The sequence below is a fragment of the Vigna unguiculata genome, chromosome 9 (genome assembly GCF_004118075.2).
Source record: "Vigna unguiculata cultivar IT97K-499-35 chromosome 9, ASM411807v1, whole genome shotgun sequence".
In the NCBI taxonomy this organism is placed as follows: domain Eukaryota; kingdom Viridiplantae; phylum Streptophyta; class Magnoliopsida; order Fabales; family Fabaceae; genus Vigna; species Vigna unguiculata.
The window spans coordinates 26098598-26122864 of NC_040287.1; the positions used below are offsets into that span (position 1 = coordinate 26098598).

The following is a 24267-nucleotide window of genomic DNA, read 5'->3' on the forward strand; positions in this document are numbered from 1 at the left end:
TAAATTCAATAATTACCTTTAAATTATTTATTTTACGCAATTGTTTAAACCCCAAAACACAAGTCTTTTTACACGGTTTATGTAAACAATTATTTTAATTTGTATTTTTTTTCAATTTTTTTATAAATTTTCCAAACTTACTTTAAATTAATGAGTTGAATTAATGTATTCCTCTCCTGCATGACTTTATTAAGTATTATTGTCTTCCACTAAAACTTGTTATTCTCTATAACAATAAACTAGAACTTAATCGAGTGCTAGTTTTTTCTGCTAAAACTTGTTCCTTTCTTTAAAAAAAAAATATATAACTTATTATGCTACAAAACATAATTCTTTGTAAGAAAAATAATCCCCTTAACTAAAATATTTGGCAAAGAGGTTAGAAGAAACAAATGTGTTATACAGCAAGCTAGTGCATTTTTTTTAAAAGATAAACATGAAAGAACACACATAATAAGACAGATTTTTCTCTCTGTTTCCTTTTTTTTTTCTTAACCCTACCAATTTGTCATTCTAAAATCAATGTAGAAGAAGAGTTCAATTTTAAAAAAATTGACCGAAATAATATAAAATTTGAAATCCGAAGAACGTGTCATGCTTTCTTTCTTTCATTTCCCACTGACAAAGCAGAGAAATTTGTTTATCACAAGCCCAGGCAAGAATCCACAACATACATGATTCGATCCCAAAATAGTACGAAACAGAATTTGAGGAATACTCCGATGCAAATTCTTTAACACAAAGTGGGAAAAGCAGAACAAGTGAAGAGACAAAGCAAGAAGAAGACGACCTAAGTGAGCCAGTAGTAGCCAACAAGAAGCAGAAGAAGAAAGGAGAATAAATAAATAAAAAATGAATTTAAAAAAAGAGCGTTAAAGTGAAACGCAGGTTAATTTGTACCATTTTTTGTATCCTCTGTGACGTTCTCTCTTCACCGAACTCTCCCGCGGATCCACCACCGTACACGGAGGATACCATCGTACACCAGATCTTTCTCTGTCTCTCGAGATGAACGATTTCGATGGTCTCTTAACTACCGATTTCGGGTTCAAACCCCAAGGAAAATCGGCGCCAATGGCAGCATCTAAAGCTTCTTCCAACAATTCATCTTCTCTCAACTTCGATTTAGGTTCGCGATCCGCTCGAGCTTCCAATTCCTTGGCCGGCCACGACTCCGTCAACGCCGCTTCCTTTGACGATCTCTTCGGCGGCGGTGGCAAGTCAGACGCGTCCTACGACTTCGACTCCGTGTTTCGCGGCTCCGCTGATTTCCGCTCCAAGTCCGTTAACCTCCCGGCGCATGACAAACCGGTCTACGACAAACCGATGTATGACGACGACGACATTTTTGACGGCGTTCCCGGCCTCAAGAGCTCCTCCAAGTTCTCCTACGGCGACGTTTTCGCTCCGGCCGCGTTCGATGATCTTCTCGGCGGGCTAGGTAAATCGAAGCCTTCGGACAAGGAAGAGCGAGGTGTCGCGGATTTTGATGACTTGATCCCTGGATTCGGGAGCAGCAAGGCTTCCACTGACAGGTATGTTACGTGTCTGTAATGGAATCTATTTAATTTGAGTCAGTGAATGTTGTGTAGTAAAGAATTCAGGTTTATTTATTGATCTTTGAAACAATCTATTTGTGTGCTGAAAAGGCTTGGAGAACTGCGGTTATGACGGTAATGCAATTGAGGAGAGAAAGAAGCTTTTGTTAAAAACTGTATAATTTATGGACCACTTGAAATAAAATACCAGAAAAACTATAGAGAGGGCCAGAAGAATTATAGGGAGGGAGTTTCAATTCAATTCAAGTTCTTCTTCCTTGTATAGTTGAATATAACATGCCGAGGGGTCTAAAGTTTTTTTGCAAAATATTGGTTCTTAGCTTGCTCCGTTAGTGAATTAAGTAATTTAAGAACATTAATAATGTCTGAGGATTGCTTTAAATTAACTTATGTAGTGAAGACAAACAATTGGGTATGGATTTTGGATTGTTTGTGTATATGTGGAATATCCGAATATCATCTAGTGTCTTTTCATAGGCCATCGTTTAGAATTATTCCGTAACTTACGGATCACCCCCTTGAGTATAAAAGTTTGTTTCCAATGATATACTGAATATGCTAGAAAAAAATTATTTGCTTGCTGGTCTTCATTGCAAATGAACTTAGACTCGTAGTTCACAAGCCTATATTGCTATCATTTCGTTTTGACTGCCTGAAATTGATTTTGATTGTTGGAGCTTGAAGTTGATAGAAGTATGCCTATGCTACTGGACTGATTTGGAGGGGAACGGGTTGTTTTTTTTCCCTCTGATTATGTATTTTTCTTCTATATTTGCACAGACTATCTGTTTGACAATGAGGATTCAGGTGTATTGTTTATAGGAGCTGACGATTGTAGGTTGTGCATTAATCTCTTAAATGCACTTTATATGTCTTGTGTATTTTGAAATATTAGGCTGAGGTTATTTGTTTGAATGATGTCAACTTTTTGCGGTAATCTATCAAGTTGTCATTTAAGGGTGCATGACATAGTTTGAAAGGTAAGGTGTAGTTGGTTGTACTTGCTGATTTCATTCATTAAAGTAGACAGTTGAATGAAGCTCAAAAATTAGTTTGGAAAAGGTACGAGATGTACCAATGAACTTATTTTATTCCGTGGTTTATTTTTGTGACATTTTCAAATTGGGTTGTGTGAAAACATTTTCATACATAGAGCATTAGTGATTCTATAAAATCGTTTACTTAAATTAATGCAAAAGTTTACGAACCTGCTAAGCATCCAAACACTGAGGGAACCTCCCCTCAAAAATTAGGTATTAAGTGGGGAGAACCAAATACTTAAATACTTATCTGAGCATCCATACTAGGTGATTGGACTCAGCATCCCATAACATCCAAATCTCTATTAGAACCCTTACACTCTGGGAGGATTAAGTTCTGTTAGGATTTAAGAAGGAACCTGGAGACTGAATGAAAGGATTGAACACAATCTGGGAACAAAAGTACTCCAAACCACCTCAAATGATTTCGTTATTTTTTAAGTCAGCAGTATGACCAGTGTCTCCTCTTTACCTGTATACAATTATTTCACTTAATGTCCTTTATTGTGTGACTACTCGTCTATTTAAAACATATTCAATTTTACAAATCCTGCGATTCAATATTAAAGTATAGATAGCCAAACATATAGCAGTATAACAAGACTTTGAGCTCGGTTGGTTCCTTGCAATAACCCTCAATGCCTTTGCCCATGTTAGCCACCTTTGTCTGTTTCTTATGTGTGACATCTTCATTATGTTCTCCATCATTTTGTAAGTTTCGAACCCAACCGTGGTATGATATTTTTTCCCATTTATTATAAGACCAAGTCATTTTCTCTCAATCTGGCTAAAATTGCTATCATACTCTGTCTTACGCTGACTTAGTGACTGACAGCCCTTTGTTTCTGAAGTGAAGTCTATCTGCAAAGCTCAAGTTCAGAGTTAACTGGTTTCCTCTAGCCATTATTTCACTAATTATTAATATAATCCTATCTAATTAGGGAACCAAACCATGATAAGATAAAAAAATAAGGTTACTATTCTAGAAGATAATCTATAGTTATTCTAAGATACGGTAAAATATTTCCATATATTTTGGCAATCTAACTGTCCTAAGTAACTGCCCCTTCCCCTCTCTCCTAAAAGGCTCAGTTTCCTTTTCTTATTTCTTAAGGGTGACGATTTCAATAGTAAACTTGGATATCTGGTTATAAGTTTCCTATGCTGTGCATTTTTATCTTTGAAGTTGATCCTTCATTTTATCTGGCTCATGATGGGATCAGGTCTAATGAAGGAGGGAGCATAGATGTTATGAATTTATTGTTACTTGCTTAGCATCTCATTTGGATAAATAAAAGTGAAGGAAATGAACATAATAGAAGGAACAACACAATCCCTTATCTTCTTCACATATCCTTGATGCATTGTAATCGTTTTTGCATATTGTTTTATTCACAGGACCGTCCCTAATATTGATTTGTCATCACAACCTACTATCAGTTCTTCTAAAATGGCTTCCGGTGAAACAGATGACCCTTTCAAAGTGTTTGAACCAACTTCAGCCCCAATGGATTCATCCTCAAAATACTTTACAGACCCATTGGAAGAAATTAGTAAATTTAGTAGTTCTAGAAACACAAAAAATGGTAGTTTGTCAAATTCTAATGGTGAAGTATATGATGATATTGATCCCTTTGGTGGACTTGGAAATTCTGTGCCTTCATTCTCAGCAGAGAGAAATAGCACAAAGGGTAGCAGCTCCCCGAATACAACCAGTGATAAAGAATCAAATGGCGAATCATCTGTGAGGAGTCCTGAGAGACAAACACAAAACAAGATTCCTGTTGATAATGATCAGGAATTTCATCAGGCTGCATTTAACATGCCAACATATTCCTCCAATTCCTACAAACCATTTGGCGAAAGGTCTACTTCCCCTTCGCATGATAATGATGGTTTTAAACCTGCTAATACCCAAGCGGATATGACTCCGAAATATGAAGAGGAGTTTGAATCAAATGATGATATATGGCTGACGGTATCAGAGATTCCTCTTTTCACTCAGCCAACTGCTGCTCCACCACCTTCAAGACCTCCTCCTCCCCGACCAGTACATATCCCCAAGTCGGGAGGAGGTTCATCTGCTTCTGCCAATGTCAGAAAGAAGGATAGTGAATTTTCTTCTTTTCCAAGTTCCACTCAATTTTATCAGGGTCCTAAATCTACTCCTGCTGCAGCCAAATTATCTTCTGCATTTCAGTTTGATGAACTTGAAGAATTTGCCATGGGCAGGAGTCTTGGTAATGACAATGAACATGGAAATGGTCTTGCTGATAAAGAATTAGAGATGAACTCAGCTGCTGCAGCGATGAAAGTGGCTATGGATAAAGCTGAAGCTAAATTTAGGCACGCAAAGGAAGTTAGGGAGAGGGAAAATACGAAAGCTGTTAAAAGCAAGGAACCTGTGCAATTGGAAAAAGATGGCAGAACTGTGACAGAGGATGGAGGAAAACAGGAAAGGTTAGATCATGAACAGCAGCAAAAGGAGAGAGAGGAGAGAGAGCAAAGAAGACGTGAGAAGGAAATAGAAGAGAAAGAAAGAGAGCAACAGAGACTTGAGAGAGAAAGAGAAATGGCTAGACAGGCTGTAGAAAGAGCTACAAGAGAAGCCCGTGAAAGAGCAGCTGTTGAAGCTCGCCAAAGAGCTGAGAGGGCTGCTGTTGAGAAAGCTAATGCAGAAGCTAGGAAGCGTGCTGAAAGGGCCGCAGTTCAGAGGGCACAAGCTGAAGCCCGTGAAAGGGCTGCTGCTGAGGCAAAGGAAAGGGCTGAAAAGGCTGCTGCTGAGGCAAAGGAAAGGGAAGTGCGGGAACGAGCTGCAGCTGCAAGAGCTGAATCTGAAGCAAGAGGTAAACAAGAACGTGCTGCGGTTGAAAGGGCTGCTGCAGAGGCTCGAGAAAGAGCTGCTGTACAGGCTCGAGAAAGAGCTGCTGCTGCTGCAAGGATGAACCAACAACAAAATGACAATGATCTTGAATCATTCTTCAGCACAGGTGCACGAGCTAACAGTGCTCCCAGGCCTCCTAGGTCCAGCGCTTCAGTGAGTACCTATTTGTGCTAAACATCTTTTATACTAGTATGTAGTGGCCAGCTCCTGGCTTTGGTATTCTGTCCTTTTCTATCATAGAAAATTTATCCTCAAGGTCGGATGTCTTGTTTATTGGTTTGTTATTTTTTGTTCTTTTCCTTTCCATTTCAAATAAAAAAGAATTATAAAAAAATGACAAGTATTAAAAAATTTCCATGTTGCAAATAAAAACAGAGTGAACCAACATGCATGATCGTAATCCTAGCATTGTATTATTTTTTTTCTTTTAACTAGTGTAGCGGGCATCTTTGCTTTCAGGAACCTGTATTTGATGCCCAATTTCAGGCGAAAACTGCAGGTGTGTCTTCAAGCATGAAGAAAGCATCATCATCTACTAATATTGCTGATGATCTCTCCTCAATTTTTGGAGGTTGGTTTATGTGTGAATATATATTCAAAATTCTCTGGAATTTTTGGGTCACTGTACTTACGGATGCTCCTTTTGTCCCTTTTTTCTATGGTTTGAAGCTGCTCCATCATCATCTGGAGCATTTCAGGAAGTTGATGGGGAAAGTGAAGAAAGACGAAAAGCCAGGTTGGAACGCCAGCAGAGGGCTCAGGAGCGTGCGGTATGCCATACTGTATTTTCTGCCTCGAATTGATTTCTTTTTCATTTTTGTGAAAGAATAGCTGATCAATGTACTATTTTAAAATCAACTTGACATTGAATTTATAGCTAAGTATGTGCATTCCTGAGAAATACTTTTGATTGTCTGTCTTTGTTGCTACTCATCATGGTCATTTATACCAGGCTAAAGCATTGGCTGAGAAGAATCAACGGGACCTACAAACTCAAAGAGAGCAAGCTGAGAAACATGTAAGCAGTTTCTTTTCTTGTTTTCCTTTGAGAAACACTTACATTGCACTCACTGCTCATGCACAATATATATCCCTTCATTCTTGTTGGCTTCTTTATATCAGTGATGCAAAATACAAGAGTCAATTGATTATCCAACATTCTGATTTCCTATTAAATTGTGTTATCTTGTTTGTTGGATTCTAGTTTACATTAAAGCTGACAGCATGTTTGGTCTATTTTTCCCTTTAAAAATTTCCATAAACCTATGCCTATTTTCCATCCAAAACTTGTTTTATCAATTGGGACAATTGAGATGGGATATCTTCCCTTTTTTCTCACCTTTATATAATTTAACATACAATGAAGCGGATCTTTTTATGTAGGTGACAGTGGTTAGTCGGAATTTACTTCTTGTTGATTTTGCAGAGTTTTTATGGTGACATGTTGGTATATTATCATCTAATCTTATCTCTACGTTGATTTCAGAGGCTCGGTGAAACATTGGATTTCGAAATTAAGCGCTGGGCTGCAGGAAAAGAGGGGAACTTACGTGCTTTGCTTTCCACCTTACAATATGTATGTACTTTCTACACACACCTTGGAAAAGTCTCTGAATTTCTCTGTTATATGAACATCTGGAAGTTTGGTAGTTTATGCTATAACTTTATTTATTATATTAACTTATGAGCTCAACTTTTAAGATATGGCATGCTGGGTCTCATATGATCCAGTATACCTCCTATGGTTAGAAGAGTGGTGGATATTTGGTAACAGATTATTTTCAGAAAATGTTCTTTTAAGAAATTTCATTATAAGTTGGCAAAAATAAGCAATTTTTTCTTTAAGGCAAGTTGAACCAAGCATGCACCCATTCTATATTTCGGAACTGATTTTATTGGTTTCGTAAGTACTGCTCATTACAGGATCACCCAGTATTTCAATTTCCTTGTTTAATACTATTCATATTAGCATTTCCAATCAGATCGTTATTAATATGGGACATATTTTAACAAAAGTGGTTGATTTTGTACCACATTCGAATGATGTTCTTGTAATTACTATCTAATACATGAAAAACAATATTTCCAAAGTTTAACACTGAAAAGTTCCCACTTCTAAATCTTAGCAGACTATACTAATGGTCTCTTGCTTTTTTATTTTTTTGCAGGCATCAATATTTTTGTCTATATTTGTGTTTTGTTGTGTTAACTTGTTTTCTTTACGAATGATGATCAGGTTCTGTGGCCTGAATGTGGTTGGCAGCCAGTTTCTTTGACTGATTTGATTACAGCGGCAGCTGTCCGAAAGGTTTACAGGAAAGCTACATTGTGCATTCATCCTGATAAAGTGCAACAGAAGGGTGCCACTATACAACAAAAATGTATTGCTGAGAAGGTTTTTGATCTACTCAAGGTATTTCAGGCCCTTTTATATCATTCATACGTACAGAATAATCTATGCTTCATTAAGAGAGGCCAATGGCAAATAAAAATTAGGCTGCTTTACGTCAAGTGACTTCCAAATGTGGGTTTCCATTTAACATTTTTTGGTCCAATGAGATGCGTATATATAGGCTACTGTTAATAAAGATTAGCATTATATCATGTCATATATGATGGTGTGCATTCTGAAATAATGATTGAATTAATTTATTTATTTTATACATAGGCATCTCAGGTATTTTCTGTCATGTCTGCTTAGAAAATTCTATAAAAATATTAAAGCATTAATTATGTTTTTGAACGAGAAATTTGAGATAAATCTGTTTTTTCTCCTAAATTGAAAAAATGTTTAGTCCTTACAATTTCACAAAATATTATTAGAAGTGATGTGGCAATCAGAAGTGTACACGTGACAGATGTTGTGTCACATCACCACATATGTTAAATTTGTCTTTCTATAGAGACTAGGCATATTTTACGAAGTTGTGGAGTATAAAATGAATTTTTCAATATTTATTTTAAATTTTAGAGACTAAATATAATTAAGCCAGTAGAAAAACATGATATAACGGAATTTCTATTTTATTCTACAACAGTTATCTGGGAGATTTGTTTCAATGATATTTGTTTATGACATCATTGTTGACAACTCGAAGTTGAATAGAGATTTTGGAAAGCAATGTTACGCATTGCTTAACACACTCTAATATTGAGTGGATATTCAAGAAATTCACCTAATAATAATAGAGGGAATGTTGTAATGGATGCAATTACTCTTAAAAAAAATGTTAGGCGTCTACCATTGCATTGCTAGATGTTGCTGTTAGTCCAGCCGGTGGGTGTTGCGTCATGTGTTGCTTGCACATCTAGGATTTTCATCTACATAGACAACGTTGAAGTAATGTATAATTGTCAATTAACTGTACTAAAACAAAAGGTTTTAGTCTCATGATGCTTCTGATGTACATGTATTAGTGTTAGGGGTACTTTCTTTTTCAGTTATACTTGTGTGTAATCTAAATAAAAATAAATACTACTACATGCCTTAATTTTTTTTGCTGAAAAGTTTGGCAATTTATTACAGGAAGCATGGAATAAGTTCAATTCAGAGGAGCTTTTCTAATCTTTAGACGAACTGAACAACTTCAAGGCAGTTTTGTTCTGGCCACTCTGATGAAAGGTAACCACACCCCCGTTTCAGCTGCCTCTCCCACTGCTTATTTCTTTCGATTAAAGTTCTATGGCATCAATGATAAAAAAATCAATTTATCGTGTGGCATCAGGATGTCCAAAGGATACACGGGGAAGTAATTTGTAATCGATGTAATTTCCAGGGGGTTGTCGGGTTTACTATACCGATGCTTATGCAATATGTTCTGTTGTAAAATCTTTTCGTGGGCGTTTGTCAATTCAATTCATTATTTCGGTCGAGTGAGGAGATCTCACGAGCAGTCTGTTTTTAGTTAATTTTTTGAATTTTATTACTTGTGATATAGTATATAGTTTCTTGAATATAATATAATTCCAGTTGTGGATTGACATCAGAATGTGGTAAAGTTCATGCACTCCTTCGCTCGCAGAAGCTTGTTTATTTTGCAATAGCAGTTTTGATTTCAAAACCTCCCCGTAAGGTCTAAGTTTAAGGTTTATGTTTGTTGTCAGTTATTGTAGAGTTTCGTATAATTTTCGTATTTCAGCAAGTTCTTACTATGTTTGATGAAAGGAAGAGGGGATTAGAAAATGTGTCGAACTTTTGCTTTATAGACGTGCAGCCAGGATGACATTGAAATAGCATTGCTGATAAGATAAAAGATATTGAAACAACTACCATTGCCTTGAACAGTTTCTAGCATTGGCAAGGGTTTAATTAATAATCTACATGGAAAGGTTTGTATTTCTTTAGATCAACGACGATGCTGGCAATTGAGCCAATAGCAGCTGCAACTGATACTACTAGGCAGACAAAGCTTAATATTTGCATACCTATCCATCTCTGACTCCATTTTGGGATCTTCTTTTGTTTGATACTCATCTCTACTGGGAAGAAAACACTTAAAGGCCAAAACCCCAGTGCTCCAAGAAGTCCCAAGATGTCATTGAAGAATGGAAGCAACATTGCCACAATAGTGGTTATGATAACAAATACTGTTCTCCAAACTAATCTAAATGGGCTTAGATTGTAATGTGCAAAGCCAGGAATTGGAACTTTGTATTCTTTATCAACTTTGGGCCATCTTTTTGAAGCCCATTTCTCGACAAAGGCAAATAGTGGCTGAGCATAGACTTGGTATGCTCCAACAAGGTGAATTACGATAGCAGCATTAGCAATATCTACAAGCCAATATGGGTCGTAGAAACCAAATCCAGTTAGCAGGTTCCCAGGTGCGTCGTCCCCAAAAGCAGCGTAACCCATGAAACCACAAAGCATATAAAATGTTGTGGTTACACCAATACTTATCTTAGCGGCTTTCTTCATTGTCTTTGCCTCAGATGGTGGAGATTTTATAGTGTCCTGTGTAATCAACAATAATATTGCATTTAATTACTTTCCAATAAAATTTATTTTCTTCTTACACTTCATTCAATCAGGGAATATAAAAAATTAAGGGTGAACCTGAATTTCAATGAGGATTTGAGAATATGAATACGCAAAGGCTATGTCACCAAGACCTTGGAGAACCCCCCATACTTTATCAGTCTCTGAAACAGCTCCGATCCTTATTCCTGTGAGACTACCCTTGAAAGTACCCGTTTCTGTTCAAGAACCAATTAAACAAGAAATATTAGTTTCTTTTTTCTTTTTTCCTTTTTTTTTCCTGGAAAAGTATGCTTTTGATAGTTTCCTTTTTCTTTGTCAAATTTACTTTGACTCTTGTACTTTTAAACTGATAAATCCAGTCTTCCAGTTTTTGAAAGCATGTATTTTTTTACCTTTATATTTAAACTTAATATAATATGTGATATTAGTTTTTTTTTATATTTAAATTTTACATTTATCGTTATAAAATTAATAAAATAATGAAATTCATATTTCTTTTAAAAGTTTAAAGATTATTAAATCAATAACTAAAATAGAAGAACAATATGTATTTAACTTCTTTTTTTAACACTGCTTCTATTGAACGAATAAAAGTAGTAATATAACCTGCAACTTTGGCAATTCCAAGAGCGAGGCCAATTATGGAATAGGCAAAGGACATGATTGCTGCAACTATGGATAGCCACCATGTTTTATGAAAATCTGGAATTTGGGAGAACACAATTTGGATTATGCCAAAACCGATCATGAATGGATTGCTCGAAACGAGGCATTTATCTTTTCTATCCGTGTAATGGAAACAGTTGGACCTTTTTATCGCCCTGTCAAAATCATAGCAGGTAAATGGAAACAAACCCATAATTAGACAACTCTGGTTAGAATTAAAATTGCGAATGAGTAAGTAATAGCATCAGAAATCTACATATTGCACATTTTTTCGAAATAAAATTACTTTAAAAGACTATAAATATTACTATTAGTATTGTTTGTTTTGAGAAGCAAGTTTTACATCATTAAAGAAGCTAATAAATAACATTTTAATAATGACTAAAAGTTATTCTTGTTAAAATTGTAGAAAAAATAAAATAAAAAAGGGGAAAGTTATATAGGTTACAAGCTTCTTTTTGGTACAAATACTGTTTAGATGATAGTATCATATAAAGATTACTTAGCATGTCAAAATTATTTGTTTCGTACATGAGAAAAAATAAAACATTGTTTAATGATCACAAATACTCATGTTAATATACTCATACATTTATGATTTTCAATAAGTGTTAATTATAAAATAATAAAGTATAAATCATAAATTTGTATGTAAGATGAAAGATGTAAGTGTTTTGTTTAACAAAAGATATAATACATTGTGTTCTCTTCGTTTGGTCTGATAAACAAAATCTTAATGCACAAAGGTAAGTGAACGTTATATGGTATGAAATTCTTTATAAACTTATTGTTGTAAAAAATGTTTTCGTCTTCATGTCTACGAAAAAGATTTGGTAAAACTTTTGGCAACATAAATGATATTTTGAAGAATATACTAAAGTTGTTTTTGTGTTAACATACATTTTGACATGCCTTATATAATTTTTGAAAAGACTATATGTCATGTGCAATCTTATATTTTACTCTAATTTTGATAAAATCTCTTTAATCTAAGTTTGATAGGTCACGTCAAATGTTGTAATATTGTTTAAAGAAGATAAAATATTAAGGGTTAGAATGGATTGATTTTCTCAAAATCCAGTTTAGATTTAATAAAATAGATTGGATCTATAATTCAGATCCATTTTAACTAAATAAACTAAATTTGGATTTTTTAATAGAATTTAAAATGGATTAAATTCACTTTGCTAAATAAATTAATTCCAATGTGATCGATGATATACTTGACTATTAAGTCCATTAGATATGGGTCAAACCAACTCGGTTCAACCTTTGACCCAAGCATACTTGGTTCAACCTTTGACTGGGGTTGACATAACTAAACCTTCCGCTAAAGCCGACTAACTTAGGTTGACCTTTGGTCGGGACCTTTAGTTGCGGTCGACTCAACTCAACTTTTGATTGGAGTTGGCCAACTTAGGCCAACCTTAGGTCGGGGTTGATTCAGCTTGACTTTTGGATGGGGCTGAGTCGACTTGACCTTCGGTCGGGACTAACTTCACATGACCTTTAACCAGGGTTGACTCGGCATGATCTTCGGCCAAGACCAACTCAACTTGACCTTCTATTGGGTGGTTTAACTCGACTTGACTTTAACTAGGGTCAACTAGACTTGACAGTCGACTATGATCAACTCGAATTGACATTCAACTAGGGCTAACTCTATTCAACCTTCACCCTTTGGCTGGAGTCGACTTGACTTGACCTTCAACTTGACCTTTAGTCAAAAGTGACTCAACTCAACCTTTGACCGAAACCAACTCAACTCGAGCTTCAGCATACGCAAACTTAACTCTTCCTAGGTTGATTTGGCTTGATCTTCATTTTGGGTGGACTCAACTCAACGCTTGCCCCCAAGTTGACTTCACTTGACTTTAGACCTAGGCTAATTTCGGTTGACCTGATCCTCAACTACATTGGTTCAACTTAGACGTACCTTTATTTGAATTTTCAAAATCCATAAATTAATTCAATCTAAATCCAATGATGATATTTAAAACCCAAAAAAATATATTTGAATTTGATATAAATCCATTTAAATGGACTTAAAAGTTATAAATTTGGATTTAATATCGATTAGATCTTAAAATTTAAATTTTTTACCCACCCTTTAAAAATATTAATGATGCATGAAATAACTTTAATGCTTAGCTACATCTCTAAAGTGAAACTTCTCGACAAGAAGAACTCTTTTCTTAACTCTCTATATAAAGAGACTTCTAAATTGACAAAAAGAACAAGTGATAAGGAGTTCTCAAGATGTTGTTAATATTGTTTCTCAAAGCTTTCTCTACCACAAGTTTTACTAAAACACTGTTTGTGTTCTTTTAGCCTACTAGAAGAGAGTTTTAATGTTGTATTCGTGAAGTAACGTTAATTCTCGTTTTAGTAGCTAAATCCTATGATAATTAAGATCATTCCTTTCTTTTTAAAATCCCTTAGCTATAAGTATAAGCATTTAAAAAAAAAAATACTTAAGTCTTAGTTAAGAGTGAATATATTTCAAACAATACTAAAGTTTTTTTAATTAATAATGGTTGCATTCTCAAGAGATACTCTAGATTTTTAAAAGGTGTCTATTCAAACAATATTTAGGTTATCTAGTTAGAAGTGATTGAATTTTTAATTAATATTTTTTTTTAACTTCAAAATGTTAGTTTAACTAATAGAATTTGATCAAGAACTGCATTTATAAACAAATAAGTGTAATAAATAATCTAAAATATAAATTATTTCTTTACCTTAAACTCGTTTAAATTGTATGTTACTAAATCTACCCATAACAAGGAAAGAAGTTTTTAAAAAGATGAATTTTTATAAATAATTTTCATAGACTGCCACATTAAAAATTCTGTCTATTGTATCTATTATCACTCTATCATATATAACTTTGCAAAAATTACAAAAATTTTCGACTCATAATTCAATCCTATCTTCTTTTATATCTATCATACTTTTGCACAAAAATACTTTATTAATAAACACGTGTATATTAATTAATAAATCATAATGTTTTAAATACATACAATAAAAAAATTGTAACTTTAGCCTTTGTAGAATTAATTTAAAATATTCAACCAAAGTAGAATTAAATTAAAATATATATTTGTTCAAATCTTATTTAAAAGTTATTTGTAATTCAATATTCATATTTGAAATCTATCAATGATAACATGAAAATTATTTGACCCTCTGAATAGCCTCATTAGATAGCATGAAGAAAATGGTCAATTTGTATATGAAAATTCGAACGTGTCTATAAATTTAGCTTTTATTTTTGTTAAATCTGTGAAAACTTGAATCTCGAGATCATTTGAAAATAAAATTCTTTAGTAGATACCTTTGGTGAATAAGATAAATTTCAATGATTTATGATTTGAAGATAATGTAAGTGCTGACTCACATCATGCTAATAGAAGCTGCAATTGTGTATCCTACAGCGGTGCCGTAAAGATTTGCGTACTGAACTATCCCACAAAACAGATCATGGCGCCGGCCTGCAAAATCGATGATAACAATTCACCTTATTTTTGGCATTTTGAAAAGTCAAATATTATTTGAACTACTACAAGTCAATAATGACAGCACAAGGTTCTCCTTTCGACTTTAAGGTGTATGTTCTAATTTCATGTTTGTGTGTGAGAGAGTGTATACTAAAACAAGAAAAAAAGATAGAATAATATATAATGAGACAATCAGTCAAATTACGAAATTGATATAGAAAAATCTTCATCCACATAAAATATTTCAACAAATTCAACCAACAAACGTGTGCCTTTGAAACTTCAAGTCAACAAGCAATCAATCATGCTGGTATAGTCAGAAAGGAAGGGTCATGATTACCAAAGAAAGAAAATATATGTGAAACCAATTTTCAGTCAGGACTTATTGAGAAAAGATGAGAAAAATATAAGTAATATTATGACAGAAAAGAAATAAAAAGGATTATAAGTGCCAACAGTGATATAAAATGTTCAAATATCATTACTCAGTACAGTAAAACATCATGTCACATACAAAAAAAATCATATTTTTAAAAAATTTGAAAAATAAAAATGTTTATAAGAATACGATCATAAATTAATGGTTAGGGGAGTAGAAAGTACAACACGATTTGTCTTTTCATATTTAAATATTTTGAAAAAGAAGGCATATGATAATAATGGTACAATTACTCATAATAAATGTGAATTTTTGTTACCAAGAATGGTTTGAACCGCATCCATGAAAGTATAGTTTCTCTTCCCAGAAACGGGATCACCACTGCGATAACAATCAGCGAGAAGCGCCGACGTATAAAGCGTAACAACACTGAAGAAGATCATAACGGCAGGCCCAACAACCCAACCCATTTGAGCCATGGCCCATGCTAAAGACAACACTCCCGAACCCACCACTGCTGTTATTATGTGGGAGCTTGTAGTCCAAACGGTCCCTATCTCATAATCAAAATAACCAACCCATCAAATATTATATCATACAATATGTAAATTATCACCACAATCAAATAAAACAAAGTCCAAATTGATTAAATCAAACGGGTACCTGTTCGTTTAACATGACCATCATCATCGTAGAATTTGGAGTCAGTTTGTGAAGAAACACCATCTATGGAGTGAGCCTCCATGCCAAAACCTTGATGATGGTGGCTAAGGTTGTTTCTGGAAGCGTATTCAACCATGTGTTATGGACCAGAGAGAAAATAAAATATAGTATATAATAAAACTGTGAGGGTGTTGCTGATAGAATTGAAGATATAGTGGTCGTGTTTTGTTCGTGACAACAATAATGGAGTTTGGGTTCACGAATCAAAAACAACACGCGTGCCCAAAGAAAGAGGAAGGTACAAACACTATTGTGTGCACCACCACTGTTTAGGAGCGATCCAAATCGACACAAATCAAATCAGTGATATATTCGTAGTGTGTTTGCCTTCAAAATGGAGAGTATTTATAACGTTTAATATAATTCTTACAAAATTCAATTACTCACCACCATTCATTCAAAGGTATATGTTATCAGAAGAAATAATAATTAAATCTACCGAAAGAAATAAGTATATCTACAGTTGTCTTCCTCATTTTTCAAATTAAAAAAACGTGAATTGTAACGATGGATTTGATTCTATTTGCTGGGTTTATTTAATTTAAAAACTTACAGCTTTTAAGCTATTAAGTTTAATTATTATTTAATTATTATATAAGTGACGGCAATCTTCTTTTTTTAGGATGAACGCTCAAGTTCATCCTTTAATATAAAATAAATTTATTCTAACAAGAATTGTAGTTGCTATCAAATTACTATTAAACTACTTAAAAATGTCTATTTTTACATATAATATATACATGCCTCAAAGAGTGCTACAAATCTTAGATCAAGAAATAAGTTTTACCTATTAAGTCTGTGAAGATGGTATTAAAATTTTCACATAAAAAAAAGAAAAAGTTTAATTTATAATATATATATATATATATATATATATATATATATATATATATATTCTATTTTGTAAAAATAAGACTTAAACTTATTTTCCAATAAAATCAATTTTGTAAAGCCAAATATTTTCTTAATTTAAATCCAGAAAATATTACTAAAACAGGTAAACGTTAAAACATAACATTATTACAACGTATTAAAAATAACTATAAACATATTAATTTTAAATAATTTTATGAAAATAATATCACCTTTTCAAAATATACATTACTTTGACTTGGAACAAGTCAACAGTTAGTTTGAAAATATATTAAAGAATAATATTTAATTAAAAAGTAAGGAAATTGATTATTGTGAAATTCTGTAGAATAACTAATACTGCATATATTTAATTATGTAAAAGCACACAGAGACATTCGAATCGGGTACTAGTTTAAATAATAGTAGGAAAAGTATCATTTGAGAAAGCTTTTATCTTTTTAAATATCTTTTAACAAAAAGTGTTTTTTTGAAAGCGATTAACTGAAATAAGCACAACACATTAAAGTAAAGTTTTCTGTTCCACACTCAATTAGTGAAGAAGAATCATTAAATTTTCCCAGTTTCTGGTGGTTTTTCAATGTATTTTGGTCAATATACCATAGGGGGAAAAAACAAGTTGATTTTCAAGTAGACTACAGAATCAATATATTCCTAAAACTTATGTGGCCGAAACTAACCCCTTTTCCCGGTGTGTGCAGCATAATCCCATACTCTTTAGTTATAATTGCTGAATGCTTTTCAAGCTTTGAACACACAAAAAATACACACATCTTTCAACATTATCTTCTTAAAATATATTAGAAAAATAAGGGGAATAAACACAGCACCACCGATAACAAACGCATTATTCTAATTCAAAGAGAAATGAATCTTTGAATATTCTTCTAACATTGGATGGTTGTGGTTATTGGTTTTATTCGCTGTTCATAACAAGTTGTCCCAACAATTCATTTTCTCCTTCAACACTCGTTTGCCTGGCAGATTTTTCCAAACAGAACACAGATTGTGGAATATTGAATCGACGTACTCGCCATCAATTTCCCAACACTCGTTTCCACAGTATAAAACACTCTCAAAAAGTTCTTGTTTCTGAACCAAACAGACCCTATCTTAAATTTAGGGGTACTATCATTTAAGCATACTGCATAGATATTTCTATCAGTATTGAGCAAATAAATATTCAGATTCAGCTAAATCCGAAACGCGAACAGAAACAAAGGCATTTGTTCAAATTAAGAGCACAGATAGTAGAAACGAAATCACCGATGGCAAAAGTAAAATGCATCAAATTCAATTGCAAGCGCCAAAATGAAAAAGAATCGGAAGCAGTTAACATTACTTGATTGAGGAACCAAAAGAGAGGGTTTGTCGCTGCTCTTGGTGTGAGGAGTGAGTAAGAAATTTTTTGGTCAAAATTTGAACACAAATGCAAATCCATTTAGAAGCTATTTCTTATACTTATAGCTCAACTTTGTATTCGGTTCAATTTCTACGTGTGGGACAGTGACCGTTCACTGTGCACAACACAACCGTATACATTTTCTTACAAAAGAAATAAAAAATAGACGTACACTGTATCTTAATTATTTTATTAATTAAACATCATTGATAATTAATCATACAAATTATTATTTAATCTTTATACTTGGTAGTAATGCTTAACTATGGCAGTTGTTTTGTCAATTACATTAACGCTTTCAAAATTTAAGCAATTGTATAAACAAATCCATTAAAGATAATAGTGAATGTTTCCATCATTATTAAAAAATTGTGTTGTATTAAATATGATATTAATTAATTGAATTTGAAATTCAAGAGGAAGTTTTCCGATAATAATAATTTCAGTGTCCAAATTAAGTATATATTGAAAGAAGATTCATGGAATGATTTCAAATCATGGATTTTTTTATAAGATTAAAAGAAGTTTAGGGTTTAATAAAATTTCTATGTAATTGCAATGATGTTTATCATAAACTTATTTGAATCGATGAAAAAAAAAATCAGTTTTTAATAAATTACTATTTGGTTAAATAAAAAGATTGAAACGCGTGGCAAAAGTTTATGAAGTACTCGTGATGAATTGATTGAACTTAAAATCTGTATGGAATGAAGGATAAGATTGAACAAAAATTTATTCATAGGAATTAGCATAAAGCAGCTTCTAGCATTTTACGCGTTTTTCAAAATAAAAACGTGGGGTTGAGCTATTTGATGTGGGAATCAGACAAAAGTGTTTGTTGGTTCTACTTCAATACCCTCTGTTTTTTTTTTTTTTTTTTAGCAGAAAGCTTCATTTTTATTTTAGGGATATTAAATTACTATGAGAATAGAAAGAAAAAAAAAAAGAAACACGAGGGTCTGTTTGTATTTTTTTAATTTACTTTCTGTTTTCAAATATTTGTATGAAACCATTAAAACATGAAATATAATAAGAAAAAAACCCGTTTAGTCTGCGAAAGAAATAAGAAAAAAAAGATAGTGCAGGATACCAGAGCATCTCTAATAGAGGAAAATGGAATTTTATTTCCTATCTTTATTTAAATTTAAATATTTTCTCTAACCAACAAATTTTAATGATAAATAATTTAACATTAATTAAAATTTGTTATAAATAATACTAAACCATTTTAATAACTATGCATTACCAAAAGTTTTCTATTTTTATCTTTTCACTTATTTCTTTGAGTAAAATAGTGTATTAACTCACACTGTAAAATGAATGTATTACCAGTTAATAAGTCCCTAACGATAAAAAAAAAATTGAGTTTTAATACTTAGGATTTTAAAAGTCATATAATAATGATTTTTAATTAGGAAATTGTGTGAAACCTTTTACAATAATAATACACATTAACTAAGTTCCAATCCACTTTTTCAATTGTGTTGAAAATGATCGATCTAATTTTGCACCTATTTCTCAAGCGGTGCACAGTCATTTTATTAAGAATTAATCTAAAATATCTTACATTATTTTTTGCGAAACAAATCTTTAAACAGTCATTTTCTGAGTTGAATTGATAATTTATGAATTATTAACTTTATACATTAGCAACTATTCCATTATTAATAGGGACAATTTTATAATATATTTAATATTATTAATTGAATTAATCATTTTTTTATTTTCATTAAAATTAAAGTTGGTTTGACATAGAGTTTCAATATCAACCAGGAAGCTGTGGTCTCGAAACTAGCGCAAAGGCTACTGAAAGTTCATTAAGACGTGAAACCAATATAAATTTGTAATTTTTAAAGTATGGTATACTTGAAAGATATACGTTTACAATAGTTATTTTTAAGCTATATTTGTCTCTTTTTTTGTCAGACCTTTTTAAATAATTGAATTTTTGAAAAATAAATAAAATACATTTACTATTGATTTAAATTACAGCAACTTTTTATTATTTTTGTGGGACCTAAATTAAAAGTTATGTCTAGTCCCAAAACTAATTTACACATTAATTTTCTTTTACAAAAATTAATTAGTTATGAGTTATTTTTCTGAGTTCAATGAATATTACTACAAAATGAAATGTACTAATGTCTTAAATTCTTTGACTGTCTAACTCTGGTAAGCATTACTTGCTCTGACTTTTCCCATACACATCACAATAAAGTCAAGGAAAATTATAGAAAAAATGTTAATTAATTAATTGGTTTTGCAAAAATAAAAACAATAAAGGGACATTTTATGTGGTGCATGTTATACACTTTCACCTTACATTTATTTATTTTTGTGGACCACAACACATTGAAAATTAGTGTAACATTTTGACTAAATTAGTATATATGTTCCCTAAATTTGTGTTTGAACCAAAGTGTTAATTGGAATACATCCAAACATTACAAAAATGTAGCGAAAACTCTATAAATATTATTAAATAAATTAAGGTTAAATTACTTTTTTGGTCTCTCTATTTATTATGAAATTTCAGTTTGATCCTCAAGTTTTTTGTTGTCTCAATTTGGTCCTCATTTTCTTAAAAATGACTTAATTTGATCTTCACCGTTAACTTTGATCAAACGGTGTTAAGTCAACGTCATGTGTCAATTTTTGATTTTTTTGAATTTTTTATTTATTTTTTATTTTTGACACGTGTCACTTTACAATTGTGTCACGTGTCAAAGTAACACAATTTGATCCTTATATTTGTTTTTAGTTTCAATGTAGTCTCAATTTTTGTAAAAATGAAGCAATATTGTCCTCCTTCCTTAGATTGAGACTCAATTTAATATTTGTATACAACTTATGATATTCTTAATAAAATTGATGTTTTTATTAAATATTTGTAGAAATATTTTTAAATAATTTTTTTAGTTTTATTATTAAACAAAGTTAAACCCCAAACTTAATTTCAAAAGTTAACAATTTTGTCATCATATATAAAGGCATTAAGTGTATCATATTATACAAACTTAGTAAAAATTCAAAATCAAATAACTTGTCACACATAAATTTAGGAACTAAATATCAAGTTCAAAACAAAATCAAAATATAATATTTTGTGTAGAATTTAAAGTTAATTTAAAATATTTATAGAAATATTTAATAAAAATATTAATTTTAGTAAGAATATCACCATAAAATTTATAAAAAAAAGTAAATTTAGTGTCAATTTTAGGACGAACAATATTGCTTCATTTTTATAAAAATTGGGACTAAATTGAAACTAAAAACAAATATAAGGACCAAATTGAGTCACTTTAACACGTGACACAACTGTGAAGTGACACGTGTCAAAATAAAAAATATTTAAAAATATTTAAAAATATTTAAAAAATAATAAAAAAATCAAAAAAATTAGAAATTGACACGTGGCGTTGACTTTAACATTGTTTAGTCAAAGTTAATGGTGAGGACCAAATTGAGTCATTTTTAAAAAATGAGGACCAAATTAAGACAACGAAAAATTTGAGAATCAAACTGAAATTTCATGATAAATAGAGGGACCAAAAGACTAATTTAACCATAAATTAAATAGTGAATTAATCGAAAATTGACTAGTTAATCAAGTTGAAATAGTAAATTAAATAATTCAAATTTTTGGTTAAACGAAAATCATTTGCTGAGGTGCAATTCTAAAAGAATAAGTGGAGACGATGGGGACATACATTACAATTTTTTTTTTTCAAAACCATAATACTTTAGTTTAAATAATAGACTTTGTTGATTAAATTAGTATAATTATTGGTTAAAGTTATATTTAAATTATTATGTAAGTCGTAACATATAATATATATATATATATATATATATATATATATATATATATTGTCAAATCTCAAATAAAAAAATTATGTTGTTAAAAAATCATTTTAAAAAAAAAATCTAAATAATTAAATTGACGAGGTGTAATTTATTTTGATCCTAATGTTACTTATTTTGAACCTAAGAAAAAGTGCTTTGGAGGGTGTACCTTACATGATCATTATTGAAGAAAAACATGACATCATTTGCAGACACCCGCAGCAAGATGCCATACCTTGTCAAGCTAACAAACCAATGTTTTTTTACCATTTCTGTTTGTTTGGGATATTCATGCATTCACCATTTCTGTTTTTTTACAACATACAATTACAGCACATGTTCTGACCAGGTTTAAGTTTGGCCTTTCCTTTCTCTATTCATTGCAAACAATGTCTTATTCTATTCAATTTTGGGACCACCCTCTGCTTCTCTATTATTCTATTAGTCACAACTCTTACCTTCGTGTTCACGTGTGCCATTCTTGTGTAAACCGCGTGAGTTGTTTCGCACACCATTTCTCTTATATTTTTGTTTCCTTCTGCAGCACCTCCCACCACCTCTTTCTTACCTGTGTTACTCTAATTGCTTGCCAAATTAGTGTGCTATCCAATGTTCAGAGGCTCCTGTTCAATTCAACAGTTTTAATCATGGAATTGAAAATGAAAGCATGAAGTCTCAATCTCTTTTTTTTTTAATCAAACTAGTATTTTTACCTGTGGATCGTGCAGGTTTTTCTTTAGAGTTTTATTCATTATTACTAAAATATAGTTTTAAATTATATCTTAAAGATTATAAAAATTATGGGATATATTTAAATCAGAAATGTTGAAGATAACAAAAAATAACGAATAACAACGGAAGCAAAATTCAAATTAATTTTTTTCTATATAGATATGGGATGCACAAAAACACACAAGGAAGACATTAGAGACACCAAAAACATTTTAACATAAAACAACATCGATATGAAGATATGAAGAAGAAACCCCTGGGTTGTGGTTCAATAAAAACTTCTAATAATAATTAATGAATACATTATAAATTCTCTTTGAGTTTCTAAGAATCAACAAAAAAATATTATCTTCATCAATAAGATGGACAACAATAAAAGAATATTTCAGTGGATACTTAACTAAACAAAAAAGGAAACCTCATAATATCAGATGTGGTATAAACATTTTCTTCAAGCTAGTTTCTTTGTATAGATGTGCACATGATACATTTTTTTTGTTTAATCACACAGAAGGTCCCCGTTTTCGTTACAAAATCTCAGTTGGATCATCAACTTCTAAATTATCTCAATTGGGTCCTATTTTCTTAAAAATTTGTTCTAATTTGGTCATTTCCGTTAGGGCATCATTGACGATGTTAACTATGTACCATGTGTCAGCTCGTAGTTTTTTTAATTTTTAATTTTTTTTACTTTTTTTTTCTTAAAAAAAATAGCTGACACGTGCCAAAATAGGGTTTTGCCACGGTCACCTTGTAGTATTTTTTTTAAGTTTTTTTAAATTAAAAAAAATGTCACGTGTCAAATTATAATTTTGTCACGTGTTAATTGTTTATGTGAAAAATCTTGATTTGTTCCCTATATTTTTTATTTTATCTCAATTTAGTCATAATTTCTTTTAAACTAGATTAATTTCATCATTTTCAAATTGAGACTAAATTTAACTTTTATATAAATATTATAATTGTTTTTTTATTATAATAAATATTTATAAAATTGAGACTAAATTTAACTTTTGTATAAATATTTAAAAAATTTATAAATTTGTTTTATAAATATTTGCATTGAATTTTATTTAAAAAAATTGTTTTAATAATATTTGTTATCAATTTGGAGAAGAACGAAATTGATTCATTTTAACAAAAATTGAGACTAAATCAAAATGAAGTAAATGACAAATATATTGATTAAATTAAAAATAAAATAACAAATATATGAATCAAAATGAGATTAAATCAATAATGTGACAATGTCACTAACACGTGACACTACCATTGACATTGTCATGTGGCACAATACTTATTAGACAAGTGACAATTTTTTTAAAAGATTAAAAAACATTAAAAATAAACAACAATAAACTTTTAAAGATTAAAAACAACATCAGAAAAAATCACCAGTTAACAAGTGATACATATATTTAACATGATTAGCACATCATTTATGAAATAAATCTAATTGTTACTTATTTTCAAAATTAAAGACCCGGTCGAGACGAGTGGAAATCAAAGAAACAAATTGGGATTTTCAACCATAAACGAGAATCAACATATTATTTAAATCTTTTATTGAATTATTTGCACGATGTGCCTCATTCGCAACGTAAGAATCAACAAAATATTGTTAGAACAACTTATGTCCATTAACTATGTTGCCAGACTCAATAACTTTTTTTTTT

The 24267-nt window shown here is 31.4% G+C and overlaps 2 protein-coding genes across 4 annotated transcripts; one reads left to right on the forward strand and one right to left on the reverse strand.

The window, feature by feature from the left end:
* The first annotated feature begins 573 nt into the window (after positions 1 to 573).
* On the forward strand, positions 574 to 9490 carry LOC114163348 (auxilin-related protein 2-like). 2 transcript variants are annotated; one of them, XR_003599405.1, is made up of 9 exons: positions 574 to 1535; positions 3998 to 5636; positions 5943 to 6054; positions 6153 to 6253; positions 6436 to 6501; positions 6970 to 7059; positions 7720 to 7896; positions 9010 to 9105; positions 9209 to 9472. XR_003599405.1 is itself a non-coding variant. In XM_028047606.1 (8 exons), exons 1-8 carry the CDS (start codon positions 1009 to 1011, stop codon positions 9046 to 9048), a joined length of 2751 nt encoding a protein of 916 aa, XP_027903407.1. In that variant the 5' UTR covers positions 574 to 1008; the 3' UTR covers positions 9049 to 9490. The 2 variants fall into 2 exon arrangements, 1 of the variants encoding a protein (XP_027903407.1); XM_028047606.1 differs by having other exon boundaries at positions 9010 to 9490.
* A 168-nt stretch (positions 9491 to 9658) lies between these two features.
* On the reverse strand, positions 9659 to 18058 carry LOC114163349 (amino acid permease 3-like). Of its 2 annotated transcripts, XM_028047608.1 has the most exons (7): positions 17951 to 18058; positions 15676 to 15791; positions 15332 to 15565; positions 14534 to 14627; positions 11071 to 11285; positions 10540 to 10679; positions 9659 to 10437 (listed from the first exon to the last, which is right to left on the reverse strand). In XM_028047608.1, the coding sequence occupies exons 2-7, from the start codon at positions 15755 to 15757 to the stop codon at positions 9793 to 9795; spliced, it is 1410 nt and encodes a 469-aa protein (XP_027903409.1). In that variant the 5' UTR covers positions 15758 to 15791; positions 17951 to 18058; the 3' UTR covers positions 9659 to 9792. The 2 variants fall into 2 exon arrangements, with proteins under 2 accessions (XP_027903409.1, XP_027903408.1); XM_028047607.1 differs by lacking the exon at positions 17951 to 18058 and having other exon boundaries at positions 15676 to 16071.
* Between the last annotated feature and the right edge of the window lie 6209 nt (positions 18059 to 24267).